General features: G+C 51.4%; 6 protein-coding genes across 6 annotated transcripts; 3 read left to right on the top strand and 3 right to left on the bottom strand.

Moving 5' to 3' along the window:
• Window positions 1–2,639: 2,639 nt before the first annotated feature.
• KVR01_000170 (uncharacterized protein) lies at window positions 2,640–3,494 on the top strand (the record flags this gene model as incomplete). Its single annotated transcript, XM_044789839.1, has 4 exons — window positions 2,640–2,664; window positions 2,728–2,795; window positions 2,872–3,245; window positions 3,296–3,494. The coding sequence occupies 4 exons, from the start codon at window positions 2,640–2,642 to the stop codon at window positions 3,492–3,494; spliced, it is 666 nt and encodes a 221-aa protein (XP_044650119.1).
• A 1,927-nt stretch (window positions 3,495–5,421) lies between these two features.
• KVR01_000739 (uncharacterized protein) lies at window positions 5,422–7,577 on the bottom strand. The gene is made up of 4 exons (XM_044787620.1): window positions 7,290–7,577; window positions 6,822–7,204; window positions 6,113–6,750; window positions 5,422–6,041 (listed from the first exon to the last, which is right to left on the bottom strand). Exons 1-4 carry the CDS (start codon window positions 7,317–7,319, stop codon window positions 5,620–5,622), a joined length of 1,473 nt encoding a protein of 490 aa, XP_044650688.1. The 5' UTR covers window positions 7,320–7,577; the 3' UTR covers window positions 5,422–5,619.
• Window positions 7,578–7,802: 225 nt separating this feature from the next.
• KVR01_000518 (uncharacterized protein) lies at window positions 7,803–9,390 on the top strand. Its single transcript, XM_044786018.1, has one exon. The coding sequence runs from the start codon at window positions 8,058–8,060 to the stop codon at window positions 9,267–9,269; it is 1,212 nt and encodes a 403-aa protein (XP_044650467.1). The 5' UTR covers window positions 7,803–8,057; the 3' UTR covers window positions 9,270–9,390.
• A 249-nt stretch (window positions 9,391–9,639) lies between these two features.
• KVR01_000164 (uncharacterized protein) lies at window positions 9,640–11,601 on the bottom strand (the record flags this gene model as incomplete). Its single annotated transcript, XM_044792063.1, has 2 exons — window positions 9,640–11,097; window positions 11,170–11,601. 2 exons carry the CDS (start codon window positions 11,599–11,601, stop codon window positions 9,640–9,642), a joined length of 1,890 nt encoding a protein of 629 aa, XP_044650113.1.
• A 237-nt stretch (window positions 11,602–11,838) lies between these two features.
• On the top strand, window positions 11,839–13,030 carry KVR01_000438 (uncharacterized protein). Its single transcript, XM_044793782.1, has 2 exons — window positions 11,839–12,660; window positions 12,723–13,030. Exon 1 carries the CDS (start codon window positions 12,044–12,046, stop codon window positions 12,632–12,634), a length of 591 nt encoding a protein of 196 aa, XP_044650387.1. The 5' UTR covers window positions 11,839–12,043; the 3' UTR covers window positions 12,635–12,660; window positions 12,723–13,030.
• A 217-nt stretch (window positions 13,031–13,247) lies between these two features.
• On the bottom strand, window positions 13,248–14,381 carry KVR01_000757 (uncharacterized protein; the record flags this gene model as incomplete). The annotated part of the gene is made up of 2 exons (XM_044793336.1): window positions 13,248–13,873; window positions 13,976–14,381. 2 exons carry the CDS (start codon window positions 14,379–14,381, stop codon window positions 13,248–13,250), a joined length of 1,032 nt encoding a protein of 343 aa, XP_044650706.1.
• Window positions 14,382–14,403: the final 22 nt, after the last annotated feature.

Genomic DNA, 14,403 nt, shown 5'->3' with positions numbered 1-14,403 from the left:
ATGTAGGGCCAGTGCTGCCGTCACCGGTAGAGCGACAGTGACAAGAGGGCTATACGGTCTGAAGAGGTCTTGAAAGGATCCTGGAGACAAGGCAGTTGGCGCCATTTTCTTTATACCATTGAGAGTTCCAAATTATTGTAGATGAATTGCGTATTTTTCTTGTGAAGACTTGTAAAAGCACCTCGAGGGCAGGAGAACAGAAAATTGGAATGTCTCTTGTGATATCAACATTTCTTTGTCCTCCCGAGGACCCCAGTCCTAGGTAACCTATCATACCCCTCACTACAGATGATACACTCTTGCACCAGCTAGCCTCGGATCGATGTTAGCCAAGCTATGGTCGCGAGGTGAGGTGAGGGGATAGCCGCCGTCCCAGCTCGTGGCCTCGGCATCTAGAATCCACAGGAGCTTCCCCACGGGGTGAGATAGCCTACTTAAACCTTAATTGAGCGCCAAGGGGGGAATGACTGTGCGATTTAATGCACCTGCCATGTCCTCGGACGTATACGGAATAGAAGCGAAACCACATCAGTCGACAATGAGGTTTTGAGAAGCACATAGACACTTTCTCTGATGAAAATTCAAGCCATTCAGGTCAGCATCCAAACCTAAGCAATGAATTTGACTTTCCCTTGCTGCTCCTATATTTAGACACGGCCCTCGACCGAGCCATTGTGGGCATCATCCAACCGCCCGTATTACCCTCACATACTCCTCTAAACCTTGACGGGTCCTGGATTAACGCCTGCTACTTCCCTATACCAGCCCTCCAGACCTTGGTGATTCCCTTGAGATTGCGAAACTGCCAAAATCTGTGCGCCGCACATAGGCACCGTTCTCGCCGTGATAGGTTGTTTGCTGCCAGTGGGGTTGCAGCCCTGTCTGCAGGGTAGGGTGGCTCGCGAGAAGGATCTTGAGAACTTCCGTAACCAACATTGTCTCTCTTCAAAATGGGTTCGGGTCTTTCCTTGAGCGAGGTGCTTGCTCCTATCATTCCCTGTATCTATGTTCACCGGGTGCACTAGCTACATACTTTTTCATTAAAGTGTGTATTTGTAGCGACTTTATATACTAATAAACACATAAAACCTAGTATTTAAAAATGATCGCCTGTCGTATTTTAAGTACTGTCATCAACACCGTATATTTTTTTAACCGCTGGGTCTTGAGCGTTTACCACCGTATGAAAGCGCCATGTATGTCCTCGGACGTAAACGGAATAGAAGCGAAACCAGTAAACAGTGAACAAGCCCCTTCGATTGGGCACGCCTTCGATCCCGTCTCTTTCAAATGTTGTACATTCTCTGACTTGGAGCGTAGGACAACCTCTAACAAGAGCTGGAACGCCTAGGAGCCTTCTGATTTCTGGGTTACTATCATTGACACAGGCTGCACCTCCCGTCTTCTGAGAACAATCACGGAAGAGATGCCCAGGTGGAATCCTGCGCGAAATGAACCGTCCATACCTAGGTAGCGGGCCGCTAGTTTCTTTCTCTGATCATTTCGGATTACTATGGGATAGCCCCTGACGTCACAAACTAATCACAGCATCGTGTCCGCCCAAGTCTTTCAAGGTAGAGACTCCATGCCGGGTTGGCTGCCCCAGTTGAAGTCAACTTTGCAAGTCGCATGATTGTGTATGGTAGTTGCACTTATTATTAGACTCTGGATAAGCATTACTGCCTCTTGTCCATGCAGCTCGCGCTCTTGTTACCCACGATGCCTTGGACGGGGCAGTGACCTATGCCAACTCCGAACCCAAATTGGGTTCTTTCCATCAAGACTGGAAAGGGTTCGATGCCGGCAGAATAGCTTAGACGGCACTTCCTGTAGCTAGGCCTGCTTGATCTGCTCAAGGTGCGTGTGTGTCCGTCTTAATTCGAGCGCCAGTCTCCCCCTGTCGGGACACATCGCGCCCTAACTCCGAGACACAAATCCCAGGTACTTACCTAGGTATGCTCTTCTCGGATGTAAGTCCCCCGTGTCTAAGCGTTTCGGGTTTCGGTGACAGACCACCTAGTCCTGGCCTCCATCGTCTAAACCAACTGTCATGGTCAACAGAACAGCTGGCGACAATCTTGATGTTCATCAAGGTTCGGTTGCGTGATGCATTGCAGACGGGTACCAAGCCCGATGTAACCTACAGTAGCTTTTCTTCGCGGTCTCGTCACCGTCCAGTTACCGCAGAAGCTTTTGGAAACCGCACGACTCATCTACCGGCGTGGAACCCGCAGGGTCCGAGGGCCGAGATCTCACACACTTCGAGACTTCCCGAATCGAACCGCTGACTACGCATTATTAATACGCCCAGTAATGTGGGTCATCCGTTGAGCTTCGGGCGTACGACTGGGTACCCCAATTGCAAATTGCTAGCAGCGGGTGGTGACATGGAAGCTTCCAATGAAGCTCGGGGTCATGATTCGCAAGCATGCGTTTCACCGCTCCAGAACCCGATGCCCGAGCGGCATAGATACTTTGGCCCTCAACTATAAGAATCAGCTACCGAAAGCAAAAAGAAATTGGTGAATTAGTTACAGCATCCAAGAATATTTTATCCCACCATAACCGTTTGTGTAATTGTTGCTGTCCTGCCGATTTTTACCGTCCACCGTCCACGGAAGCTGTTCACCTCAACCAACATGTCTAAGCCAATCATTGTTCACAGTGGGTTCACATGCAATCATAGCCACGGTCTTTTTAAGAGCATGATGCACTGACTAGTGCTAGCTCACGGTGGCCCTAACCCATGGAAGGTGGTAATTGTGCTTGAGGAACTTGGCGTCCCGTATGAATGTGTGAGTACCTGGTGACCTGTGCAAGATTGGTAGGATCATCGTACTCCAGGGCTAATCTAACGCAACCATGGCATAGCGGCTCGTGGCTGATGTGAAGGGTGACGCTTACACTAAGATAAACCCGAACGGACGGGCCCCGGCTATTGAAGACCCGAACACTGGCATCACGCTGTGGGAGTCCGGTGCTATTCTCGAGTACCTGGCCGATACCTATGATAAGGACCACAAAATCAGCTACAGCTCGGGTCCAGAGAAGTACCACACTAAGCAGTATCTTCATTTCCAAATGTCTGGCCAAGGACCGTACTTTGGTCAGACCACTTGGTTCCGTCACTTCCACCCGGAGAAGCTCGAAAGCGCCAGGAAGAGGTACGACGAGCAGCTGGTCCGAGTCGTCGGCGTCTTGGACAACATCCTGGCAGGGAAGCAGTACCTGGTCGGTGACAAACCGTGAGTGTCTCCATTGCCTCAGTATGCGCGGAATATTGACACAATTGCAGTACATATGCCGACTTCGCTTTCGTCCCTTGGGACAACGCGATCCCTTGGATTTTCGGCGAAGAGGCGGCGAAGCTCGTCCCTGAAGACAAGTATCCCAACTTCTACGCGTGGCACAAGCGCCTAGTGGCTAGACCTTCAGTCCAGGCTGCCATAGTAGAGCAGGGCAAGGCCCGGGAACAGGCTCAGAAGAAAAAATAAATAGGCCCACCTTGGCTGTGAATGAGTGAGACAGGTTTGGATAGGGCTTGGAATCAGTACTCGTCAGATTTGTAGTACACGGCTATGTGGAGGTAATGTGAGAGGATCGCAATCTGAAATTCATTTCTGCAGGACCTGCTATGGTTAACGCTTGGTCGCGTACACAACAAGGTCGGATATGATCCTCAAGCTTTGTTGGTTGTGCCTAGGTGTTCAGGTGGAAGGCTGCAGCGGCCATGCAGTCAAATGGGTAAACTCATGGTGACTTGCTCATGGATTCAAACGGATGTGCGCATCCATTTTCTACCTGATAATGGGAAATGAATATACTCTATATGTATCCAGCGTCAAAGGCTTCGTCACCAGATGATTCCCAGTCCATTCTGACCTCACTAAACTGAACAGCCCTTTGCATATTGCAAATGTGGAGTATCATGCCACCTCAATCCACATTAAGCTCAAGTGCTTCAAATCACAAGGGCTCATAGTCTCATTTATGCTTCAACTCTTGTGATACCTAGGTATCTACCTAGTCATGACTACAGAGTTATCGTTACTCACATCTAACTAGTAATTTAACCAACAAGAACAATGAGTAACTATTGCTATATAAGTATAGTTTCACCTATCATATTATAACTATCGTTATTAGCATTGTATTCTTTCTAAGTGCTAGGTCTTAAGTGCTTATTACTATATGATGGCGCTATGTATGTCCTTAGATATATATAGAATAAAAGTGAAACTATATGATTTATTTATATAATAACTGTTTTTAAAGATTTAATTTTATTATATAACTTTATTATAATATTATATTAATATTAAAATAATATTTTTTAACTTTATTTATATATTATAAATATTAAAGGTATAGGTTAAATACTTATAAGATTAATTAGTAGGTTTATATACTCTACTTATCTTATTAGTTTAAGTAGCCTCTATACCTCTTATAATGCGGGATTATAGCTTTACTACCTCTTTTATACTATTCTTTAAGTAACTTTAGTTTTAAATTAATAATTCTTTATAAATAATTTAAGCCTTCTTTTATTATAAATTATAAAAACTATTTTAATAAAGTTATAATTATAAATATTTATTATATTATAATTATTATTATTAATATTATATTTTTTTTAATATTATATTTTAAATACTTATTATTATATAAAGGCACTATATATATTTATAAATATATATAGAGTCGAAATAAAATTATTACTATAAACTATATATATTATATAACTTAATATAGTTTCATAGCTGTGCAGTGAAGTGCTAATTCAGGCACTCTGTAGAAACGAAATTTCTAGTTCTCCTGCAGGATACCCTCACCTCTGATAACCTTGGAATCACTCATGCGGTGACCTCTCATGGAATAATCTCTTGTCTCATAATTGCATATGGAACAATGCTCGGTGGAAGGCTTTTACAGCTGATTTAAAAACTGTTGTTTGGGATGTCGTGTAGACATAGCCTGCTGTGAGATTTTACTTCACCACCACTGTCTCTTACAGGAGAGGTCGCCGAACTTAGGGTAAATATAATAGATAAACTTGAGACGGTCCTCGCGACCTATAGCAAAAGAAGGCTCAAATTGTCTGTGAAGAATTGTTGATTCAAAACTAGAGTTGCCTAAGGAATAGTATGGGGGAGGCAGCGAAGCTGCAATCCCGCGTTGCAAGAGGTATGGAGGCCACTTAGGCTGATAAGATAAGCAGAGTGCACGGACCCACTGGTTGGTCCTGCAGGCGTTCAGCCCATAGCCCTGACAAGACTGCTACAACCTAGGTTCCAGCCACTAGAATGTGTATATCCTCTCACCATACAATCAAGGCTCTCACACATTTGCGATATGAGATGCACCTTTTCTATCCAGATTTGAAACATCCGTGTAGAAGAGATTATTCGCCCGGCCTGGAGAACAATCAGTTGACAGTATAGCTCCGTGCTGATGTAGGGTGAGGAGAAGGCTCTCGTTCTTGGTTGAAAGAGAAAAACCTAGTAGTCGACGTGGTGAATTTATCTGACTATGCTCTCATCACTAGAAGGAATAAACGCGTCAGCTGACGCGAAAAAGCTGGTATCATTCAAGGTCCCATGTCCTATTGCGATGCAACTACAGGGACTCCTCAAAAAGCCCTCTCAACTGCTCCCTTTCAGTCTGTAATTCCCTTGCCAGGTTCGGAGCCAACATCAACACTCTCGCCTGTGGGATCGTACCCTCGACCAGGTCGTCGATGTGCTCCGATCGAAATCCCAGCTGCTTCAATCCCGAGGGCTGGTCGCCCAAGCTGTCAAGAAACTTCCTCAGCGCTTCTGCCAGGACCTCACCGGCAGACTCCCTCTTCACGTTGCTGATGTCCACGCCAAAGGCCTGCGCGGCTTGGAGGTGGCGCTCTGGGTTGGATGCGGCCGTAAATTTGAACACGGCGGGCGAGGTGACGGCCACCGAAACGCCGTGTGGAATAATGGGGGTGTCCACCTCGTAGCCGGCGTGATGGTAGCCCGGGTTCTGGCCGGAGATGGGATAGGACATTCCTACAAACGTTCAGATACGGCATTCACGGCTTTCAACATTGAAGCGATGGTGACAAGGGAGAAAGACTGACCGTGACACAAGTGCACACCTGCATTTCCAAACCCAACGCCTGCCAAGGTAGCAGCCAGCAGCATCTGGCTTTGCGCCTCCATGTCATCTGGGTCCCTGACGGAGCGAGGCAGATACTTTACGCAGTCGTACAGGGCCTTGAGCGAGAAGATGTCACTGATTGGGTTCGCGCCCTGGTAAGCGGGCCTCATGATGGGGTTCTGGGGGCGGGGCGTCCTCTCGTTATAAGGGATGGCCGTCCAGCTCTCGAGCGAGTGGCACAGGACGTCGAGGCCGGAGCTGGCCTTGACGGCGGCGGGCATGGTACGGGTGTTGAGGGGGTCGCATATGCCGAGGGTGGGCTTCAGGTTGCGGTGGGCGATGCCGGTCTTGGCGCGCTTGGAGACCAGGTCGAAGATGGCGGTGCCGGTGGTTTCGGAGCCTGTGCCGGCGGTGGTGGGGACGGCGACGAGGGGCTTCAATGGCTTGTCGATGGGCCGGCCGTTTCCGAGCGGGGCGTTGACGAAGTCCAGGAAGTCGGCGTCCGGGTACGAGGTGTACAGGTTCATCAGCTTGGCGGTGTCGATGACGGAACCGCCGCCCACGGCCAGGAATGCGTCTGGGTTGAAGGGCTTGGCCCAGTCGATGGCCTCGCGGATGCTGGAGGAGAGGCGTCAGTGGGAGCACAGTGGTGGTGGCGGAGGGAGGGAAGAAGCCGGGCCAAGACCTACGAGCTGTCCTTGGGCTCGACCCTTGTCTTGTTGAAGACCTTGAAGTTGACGCCCTCGTGCGTCAATGCCTCACGGACTTGTTGCATGGCCGTCAACTTGTCAACAGTCTCATCGGTGACGACGCAGACACGCTTGGAGCCCATGTTCTTGAAGTCCATGCCAACCTCGCGCGTGACGCCGGGTCCGAACCGGATGGAGGAGGCGGCCATCTCGAAGGCATACTCCTTGATCTGCGAGGAATCCTGGGGGGTTGCATAGCGGCGCACAGCAGAGTGAGGGCCATGCCTGTGGTGATGATGGTGGCCCGGGTTGGAGTGGCAGGGACACGATGGCGGGTGGGTGAACTGGACCGCCCGCAGCAGGTTCACTGCCCTCGTGGCGGCCTGCGAGACGAGCCATCAGCAGTGCACTTCACGAGGCAACAATGTTCCAAGGTTAGTGGGAGGGGGGGGCAGATGGGAGACATACCCCTGGAACGACTCTCACTGCAGGTGTCATGATGGGCAATACGTGCAGGAAGGACGATGTTGCAAATACGCAGCAGACAAGACGGTCAGTTCAACCCCAACCAACTACCGAGGCATTGGGTCTTGACGATGCCAAGCTCTGGACCAGTTGCTCTCCCCTCACACGAGACACACTGGCAGACTGGCTGACGGGCCGGTCGATGGGCCGGCTCAGGAGTCGAGCGGCAGGGAGGAGACCGGGGACAGGATGCCGGATCGTCATCGAGCCATGCCCATCCCCACAATGGCCAAAATGGACTCCGACTTGGAGAACGGTTGGGGTAGAGATGCGTGGGGAACCAGGGAACATCATTGACCCCGCACCTGGTTGTCTATGTGCTTACGGACTCGGGGTGAATAATACGTATTATACATGTGGAGCTCTCTCTGTTACTCCGTACAGTATGCAGGTACTCCGTAGTTGATGTCGGTAGGGAGTCATACGAGCTCCGCATAACCACATCGTCCATAGCCGCAGGTTATTGGCCATGAATAATGTACAGTTGAACTGGTGTGCTTCGGTATTACGAGGGAAGTTGACCCGTCTTACTTGCCCCACCGCCCAACGTGAGAGGCCTAGATAACAAGATAATACTGAGCTGCCAGTTGACGCGTCCTTGACCACGCCTATAAGTATACCGGCATCAGCGCGAAGAAAACTGATCCGCCCACCAAAGCCTGCCCTCGAGCACCAGGTCTCCTTCAGCCCTGGCAGGAATTCAAGTTGATCATGGCATCGTCCAACAGCTCGTCATCTCAGCCGCGCCAGCGTCTGAGGGAGCTACTCCCCGACCTCAAAATCGGCAACTGGCCCACCGGCCCGCTTAATGGCATCACCGACGTGCAGGGTGTGCTTACCCACACTACAACACTGCGTCCTTCGTCCAACCCCAACATCAAGACCGGCTCGACAGTGATCCTGCCCCACAAGGACTGGTTCAACCATGCCGTCTACGCAGGCATTTTCCGCTTCAACGGCAGCGGCGAGATGACCGGCTCCCACTGGATCGAGGAGTCGGGCCTGCTGCACTCGCCAATCGTGCTGACCAACTCCTTCTCCGTCGGAGAGGCCTACAGGGGCATATATGAGCATGCCATCAAGCACCATAGTAACGAAGGGGCTGTCGGCTGGTTCCTCCTGCCCGTCGTGGCCGAGACGTTTGACGGTTACCTCAACGATATGACTAGCTTTGCGGTCAAGCCCGAGCACATCGTCAAGGGGATCGACGAGGCTACCGCAGACCTAACGCCTGAGGGATGTACGGGTGGTGGCACAGGAATGGTGTGTCAGGGCTTCAAGGGGGGCACGGGGACAAGCAGCCGCGTTGTGAGTGGCCTCGGGCTTCCTGACGCGGATGGAAATGCCAAACCAAAGGATTACACTGTTGGCGTGCTGGTCCAGTCAAACTACGGACGGATCAGAGACTTTCGCGTGACGGGGGTCCCAGTCGGGAGGCTCGTCATGGAGCATCTGGAGAAGGAGGGCAAGGAGCCTACAATGATTCACATCGCCAAGTCCGAAGAAGCCAAAGACAAGAAGGACGGGTCCATCATCATCATCTTGTCCACAGACGCTCCCTTGCATCCGACACAGCTCCAGCGGCTCGCCAAGCGGGCCACCGTCGGGTTGGCACGAGTTGGAGGGTACGGGCATAACCCTTCAGGCGATCTGTTCCTGGCCTTCTCCACGGCCAACAAGATCCCCGTGCAGCAGTTTACCGCCGACAACAAAGCACTTGATCCTTTCAAGGCGCGAGCACTGGGCTTGGAGGTGATCGATGACACGACCATCAATGGCTTGTTCGAGGCTGCCGCAGACGCTACGGAGGAGGCTATCTATAATTCTATATGCATGGCAGAAACAACAGTTGGGCACAAGGGGAATACGGTTGAGGCGATCGACCAGCAGCTGTTGAAAACAATTATGGAAAAGTACCAGTAGTCCGCAGAACGGCATGGTTGTAATGAAAACAAGAATTGGTCCCAGTAACTACCTAGGTACCAGGTTGAACCTGTCGATGCATATGCTCCAACACGTGAAAGCTATCGTTCTTTTGTTCAAGAAGATCTACGTGTCATTTTCACTTGAAATGTGGAACGATTTATGATACAGCACATTTGAAGCCTTCGTAGTTTCTCGTAAAGTTCCGACCATGGGGTCTCTCAGGACCTACAGCATCCACCCATTTGCTCCAGCGCTTGAAGCTGCAAAGAGAGCTTCGACGTTTGATTGATCAATCCCAAGACCTAAATAAATGCCCGTGAAAGCTAAAATACACTGAATGTGGCACAGCATAATGCTCTCGGCAACGTCAAAGCTCATAAAGACCACTTGGGTCTCGGTCGTCAACCCACCCGTAAGCCTCAACGACTTCGTCACTCCGAGGCCACCATTCGATTTGCACTTCTTTCCCGTTTCTCAACACAACTATCCTCATCGGGACATCCAGCTCATCTTCAACTATCCATACCATAAATCCTTTCACAATGACGTCACCTTCCTTCACCCCTGCCTTATCTGCCGCCGATCCAGGAACCAACCCGCGAACCTTGAACTCTCTCATTGACTGCGTCTCGAAGCCGAGCTCAAACTTGTGCCATTTCATCTTGACAAGTTTCAGCCCATACCTCTCAAGACATTCTTCTGACGGGACTATCAGATCGCCCTTGAACATGGCATCATAGCTTCGGTCAAGATTCTCCTGTCCGATTAGTCCAGCCACCTTCTCCTTCAGTGCCATCAAACTGCAGGGTTGGCCATCTCTCCGCAGCTTGTAAAGGTCCACGATCACATCGTCCATCGACCTCTTACCTTGTGATTTGCTCCAGAGCATCCCATCTAGCTCTGCCAGGAATATCAAACCCCTATAATAACTGACCCGAGTAATATCCACGCTATCCCAGTAGTTCGACAGCACGTCATCATACGGCAGCCTCACCACGGGCGAAGTGTAGTAGGCTTGCGCATAGTTGTTCATGCTCTTCACCATCCACTTCCTCCTAAATGGGTCATTCAATCCAGCCAGCGCGCCAACATACGAGGCCACGCCCTCCACATACCATGCAGCCTCGTCCTCCTGCCACTCGGGAGGGCTCTCACCAGGGAGCGCCTCGTCGAGTAGCGCGAACTCGTGCACGGTCTCATGCGCGATCAGGTCTGCCAGCGCGTGCTCGTCCGTCTGGTCCACCGACAGAAGAGAGTACTCGACCATGAAGCTGAACGATGCGCCGGTCCCACCTGAGTTGGCCTCTATCTGCCGGAAGAAGACGCGGAATGGGTCGGTAGAGTTGTCAAAGTACGCGGCGATGCGAGCGTATATGGCGCGCGTGGACTTTGCGAGGTCGACCATGTCGTAAGGTGAGGGATCAAACCAATACATTGCGAAAGTGTTGCCGCTGTCCTCCCCAGACCAGGAAGTGGTATCAATGTCCCACTCTGGGGAGCGCCGCAGGTATCCTACTGCGAAGATGGCGTGCGTAATGGTGAATTCCATTGTGCCGATGGCGCTGGACACGTGGTCATCGCCGAGGGACCACGCTCCGTGAACGCCTGAGGGTGCGTCGGCAAGATCCCATTCTACCGTTGACTGCCATGTCTCCCTTTTGCCTTTCTCCTTTGATGGAGGAGGTGGAATGGGGATGAACCCCTCACCCTGGCCTACCAGTCCGCCGCCGGTGACATCCCTTCTTAGATCGATCCTTGGCCCAGGCAAGGTCTTCTCATCTGTCCTCCGGTAAGGGGCGGTGAACTTGACTGTGATCGCAGTAATCTCCTCCGTTTCCAATGCCAGGTCTCCCTGGAGCTTACTCTGGTCCAAGTACCACAATCTTGGCCCTTTCACGCGATCATCATCAAAATACTCCAGCTGGTGGAAGTCACCATTATTGACGCTAGCGGTAAGAGGATTATCGTCACCATAACTTGCTGTAGGTGTCTTGGCAACCATCAGAGGCAGTGAGAGTAGAGGTGTGTCAGCTCCGAATCGGTCCCTCGGCACACGAAGTTTCATGGTAATATTGATTGCGATAGGCTCCGGTCGCCCGTCCGGCCCTTGAGTAGACTCGTTGAAGATCGGCTTCATCAGCAAGTGCAGTGACGGTAAAGTGCCGGTCAGTATCTCGTCGCTCCCCATTGTGAGTTGCTCGTTATGTGTGGCCTGCACAGTGTGCTCAGTCCCAGTCGCCCCAGCACACAGGGACGGAATGAGTGATGCCGTGATCAGGGCCGACACGCCGGCGAGTGGCCGTAACCAAGTTTTCGTCTTCGTAGCCATGACGGATGAAGGAAGTGTGAAAGGCAAGTCCAGTTGAGATGAGGAAGCTGGGAAAATTAGTCCGACCTCTTGACGGCCAATGTTCTCTTTAGGCTAGGCCGATGGTGCCGACCCCTGCGTGCATAAATCAGTACCTACGAACCTTGGAAGTAGGTAAGCAGTAGTCTTAGTTAGCGCAAGAGCTGCCTCCCACAATCTCGGAAGAGAAGCAACTTCGCCTGGGCACCCGTAAGGTTACACGACATAGCTGGGTACCTAGGTAGTCTAGTATTTAAGGATAGTGTTGTTATCACTGCTTGATCTAACCTCCTAGCACTTTTGAGACTCGAACTGGAAAGCTTTTACCGCGCGGGCCCTGGAAACAGCGCATCCCCGCCCCATCGTGGTACTCAAGTATTATCAACTACATCTCAACTATTGCAACTCGTCACGTTACCCAAACATGCGGTTATTCCTCGCAATCTCCCATGTCGCCCTGGCCATGGCCTCATTTCCATCTCCAATCTTGCCCCCCTCCCTTCCTTACCTCTTCGCCCCCGACGCCAACCCGTCATTACCAGACCTCATGGCCGAGTCTCAGATCCGCAATACCCTCGCCACATACGCCTTCGCCATCGACTCAAAGAACTTCACCGCCCTTTCCTCCGTCTTCCACTCGGACGCCGTGGCCAACTACTCCGAACCCATAAATGTCATTTCGGGCCTGATTGAAATCGTGAACACCCTTGAAAATTCGCTGGGACTATTTGCGGGGACGCAACACAATTATGGCACGCAGGCAATCCGGATTGATGACGCGGGGTCGTGTGCCAGGGTGGTAACGTATTATACTGCAGCTCATTTTGGGAAAGGGGAGGCCGAGGGCCAGGTATACCAGTCCTCCCAGATTTTACCATGCTCTTGCCTTCTCGTAGTGTTCTGGAGTCACGAGGGTTGTATATCATTGATGCTGACACCTTTCTGTCCAAGGTGCTCTATGCACATGGGCAGTACCAGGATTTACTCACACTCTCTGGGCAAGGAAGATGGTTGATCAAGGAGAGGAACTTGGTCTACATGGCAAGTGCACGAATTGCTGCAGTACAGTTGGTGTTACGAAGTTTACTGACTTGGAATACCAGGGTCCGTTGGTTGGCAATTTATCTGCATTTACTGGCAGCGGTTGAATCCGACCGCTTCGTTGATGCCTTGGCAGAGGACATCAATGATATGTATGTACCTAGTAAGAAGCATACTCAATGGCCTCCAATTAAAGCTTTGAGCACCTCAGGCTGTGCGAGGTGCACATGAGCAGTTCGTGGACCGAGTACAATGAAATCTATCAGCGCGGTCTGTGACGAGCTACGCGTGCTAATCTTTCGATGAAGGCTGCCATGGGAGGACCAATTAGTATGGATTCACCAAATCACACTGGCAGTTCAGTCTCCCATTGAAGACCAGCACTGTAGTATTTTGTGCAGTATCTCAGTACCACACCATGTAAAGGCGCTACATACCTAGGTACGTTTTATATGCCAGTGTATGGGGGGAATTGGGGACGAAACCACCCAAAGTCGGATAATACATGCTGAAATGAGCTCAATCGGATCACCGCTAAACGATATCAGATCGTAAATATATATACAATCAAGTACCATCTATCACCCTCACATCTCAGGTAGACCCAGGCCAGTCCCAACTTGCTGCCCCCCGTTCTGTCCCTTTCCAACCTTGACCACCGGCACGTTACTCATACCCTGCATCATAGCGTCGTTGCTCATCAACCCCAGCGCGCTCCTCTGCATCACAAACATGGCCGCCTGAGGCGCATCACGGTTGTACGTGAGGTGGTCGAGCGTGATCTTGTCGCCGCCCTTGGCACATATATTGTCCTGGGCGTTGCAGAGACTCAGGACCCTTCCCTGGTCGATACCTGCGATGGCGGTGCCGTTGCGTGGGTCGCCGAACAGGACGACGCTGGAGACGCGGGATGCAACGTCGATGTTGTTAGAAGCGGTAGTGTTGGACATGGCCACCACCTTCTCCATTGCGTTGTGGACGACCTGTGCGCCTTGGGAGTAGCCAGCCATCACGATCTTGGTGTTGGGGCAGGCCGAGGCAGTCTTGTTGGCTAGTTCGGCCATGACGCCTGCGCCGAGCGGTGAGCCTCCTTGCAGGAAGCCGCCGATGGAGGCCGGGTATGGAACTCCCTGAACGGCCATCGTTGATGTTCCGTTGATGTAGTTGCGGAGCGCTGTGAAGAATGACGGTCCTGTGTACAGACCGACGTTTCCTGTTTGCGATGGTACATTAGCCACGGAACCGGAGGTGTAAAACCACCGGCGAGTGCCTGGGCAAGAGCGAAGAGTTCACGTACCGAGTTCTGCTGTCCCACGGGCGAACAAGACTGCCATGTCCGGACACGTCACAGTCCCATTCGCAGCGACGGCGCTGACCGTCCCATTGACGCCAGCGCCATTTTCGTCGTCGTCATCATCATCATCATCATCCTTCTTGCCACTGCTAATAACACTCACACCGAGCAGTCCGACGAGATCGTTCTCGTTTGTTGAATTCTTGACTTCCTTGATCACCGCCACAAATTGGGACAAGAGACTCGCTGTGTCGTTCAACAGTTCACCGAAGTCGTCGATCAGATCTCCTACGGCGCCGGAGAGATCCCTCTCATCGTGCCTCTCATTGTGATACGTGGGTGCCGGGGCGGCGAGGCCGAAGTTCTGCTGAGAGGATATGAAGAGCAAGGCGGGTAACAAGAGCCTCGACGGGCTTGAGCGGCGCATGGCACCTGGATTGCTTAAGAAG

This window comes from Diaporthe batatas (genome assembly GCF_019321695.1).
Source record: "Diaporthe batatas strain CRI 302-4 chromosome Unknown Contig00001, whole genome shotgun sequence".
In the NCBI taxonomy this organism is placed as follows: Eukaryota; Fungi; Ascomycota; class Sordariomycetes; order Diaporthales; family Diaporthaceae; genus Diaporthe; species Diaporthe batatas.
The sequence above is the reverse complement of the archived record's forward strand: the minus strand, read 5'-3'. Positions and strand labels throughout refer to the sequence as shown.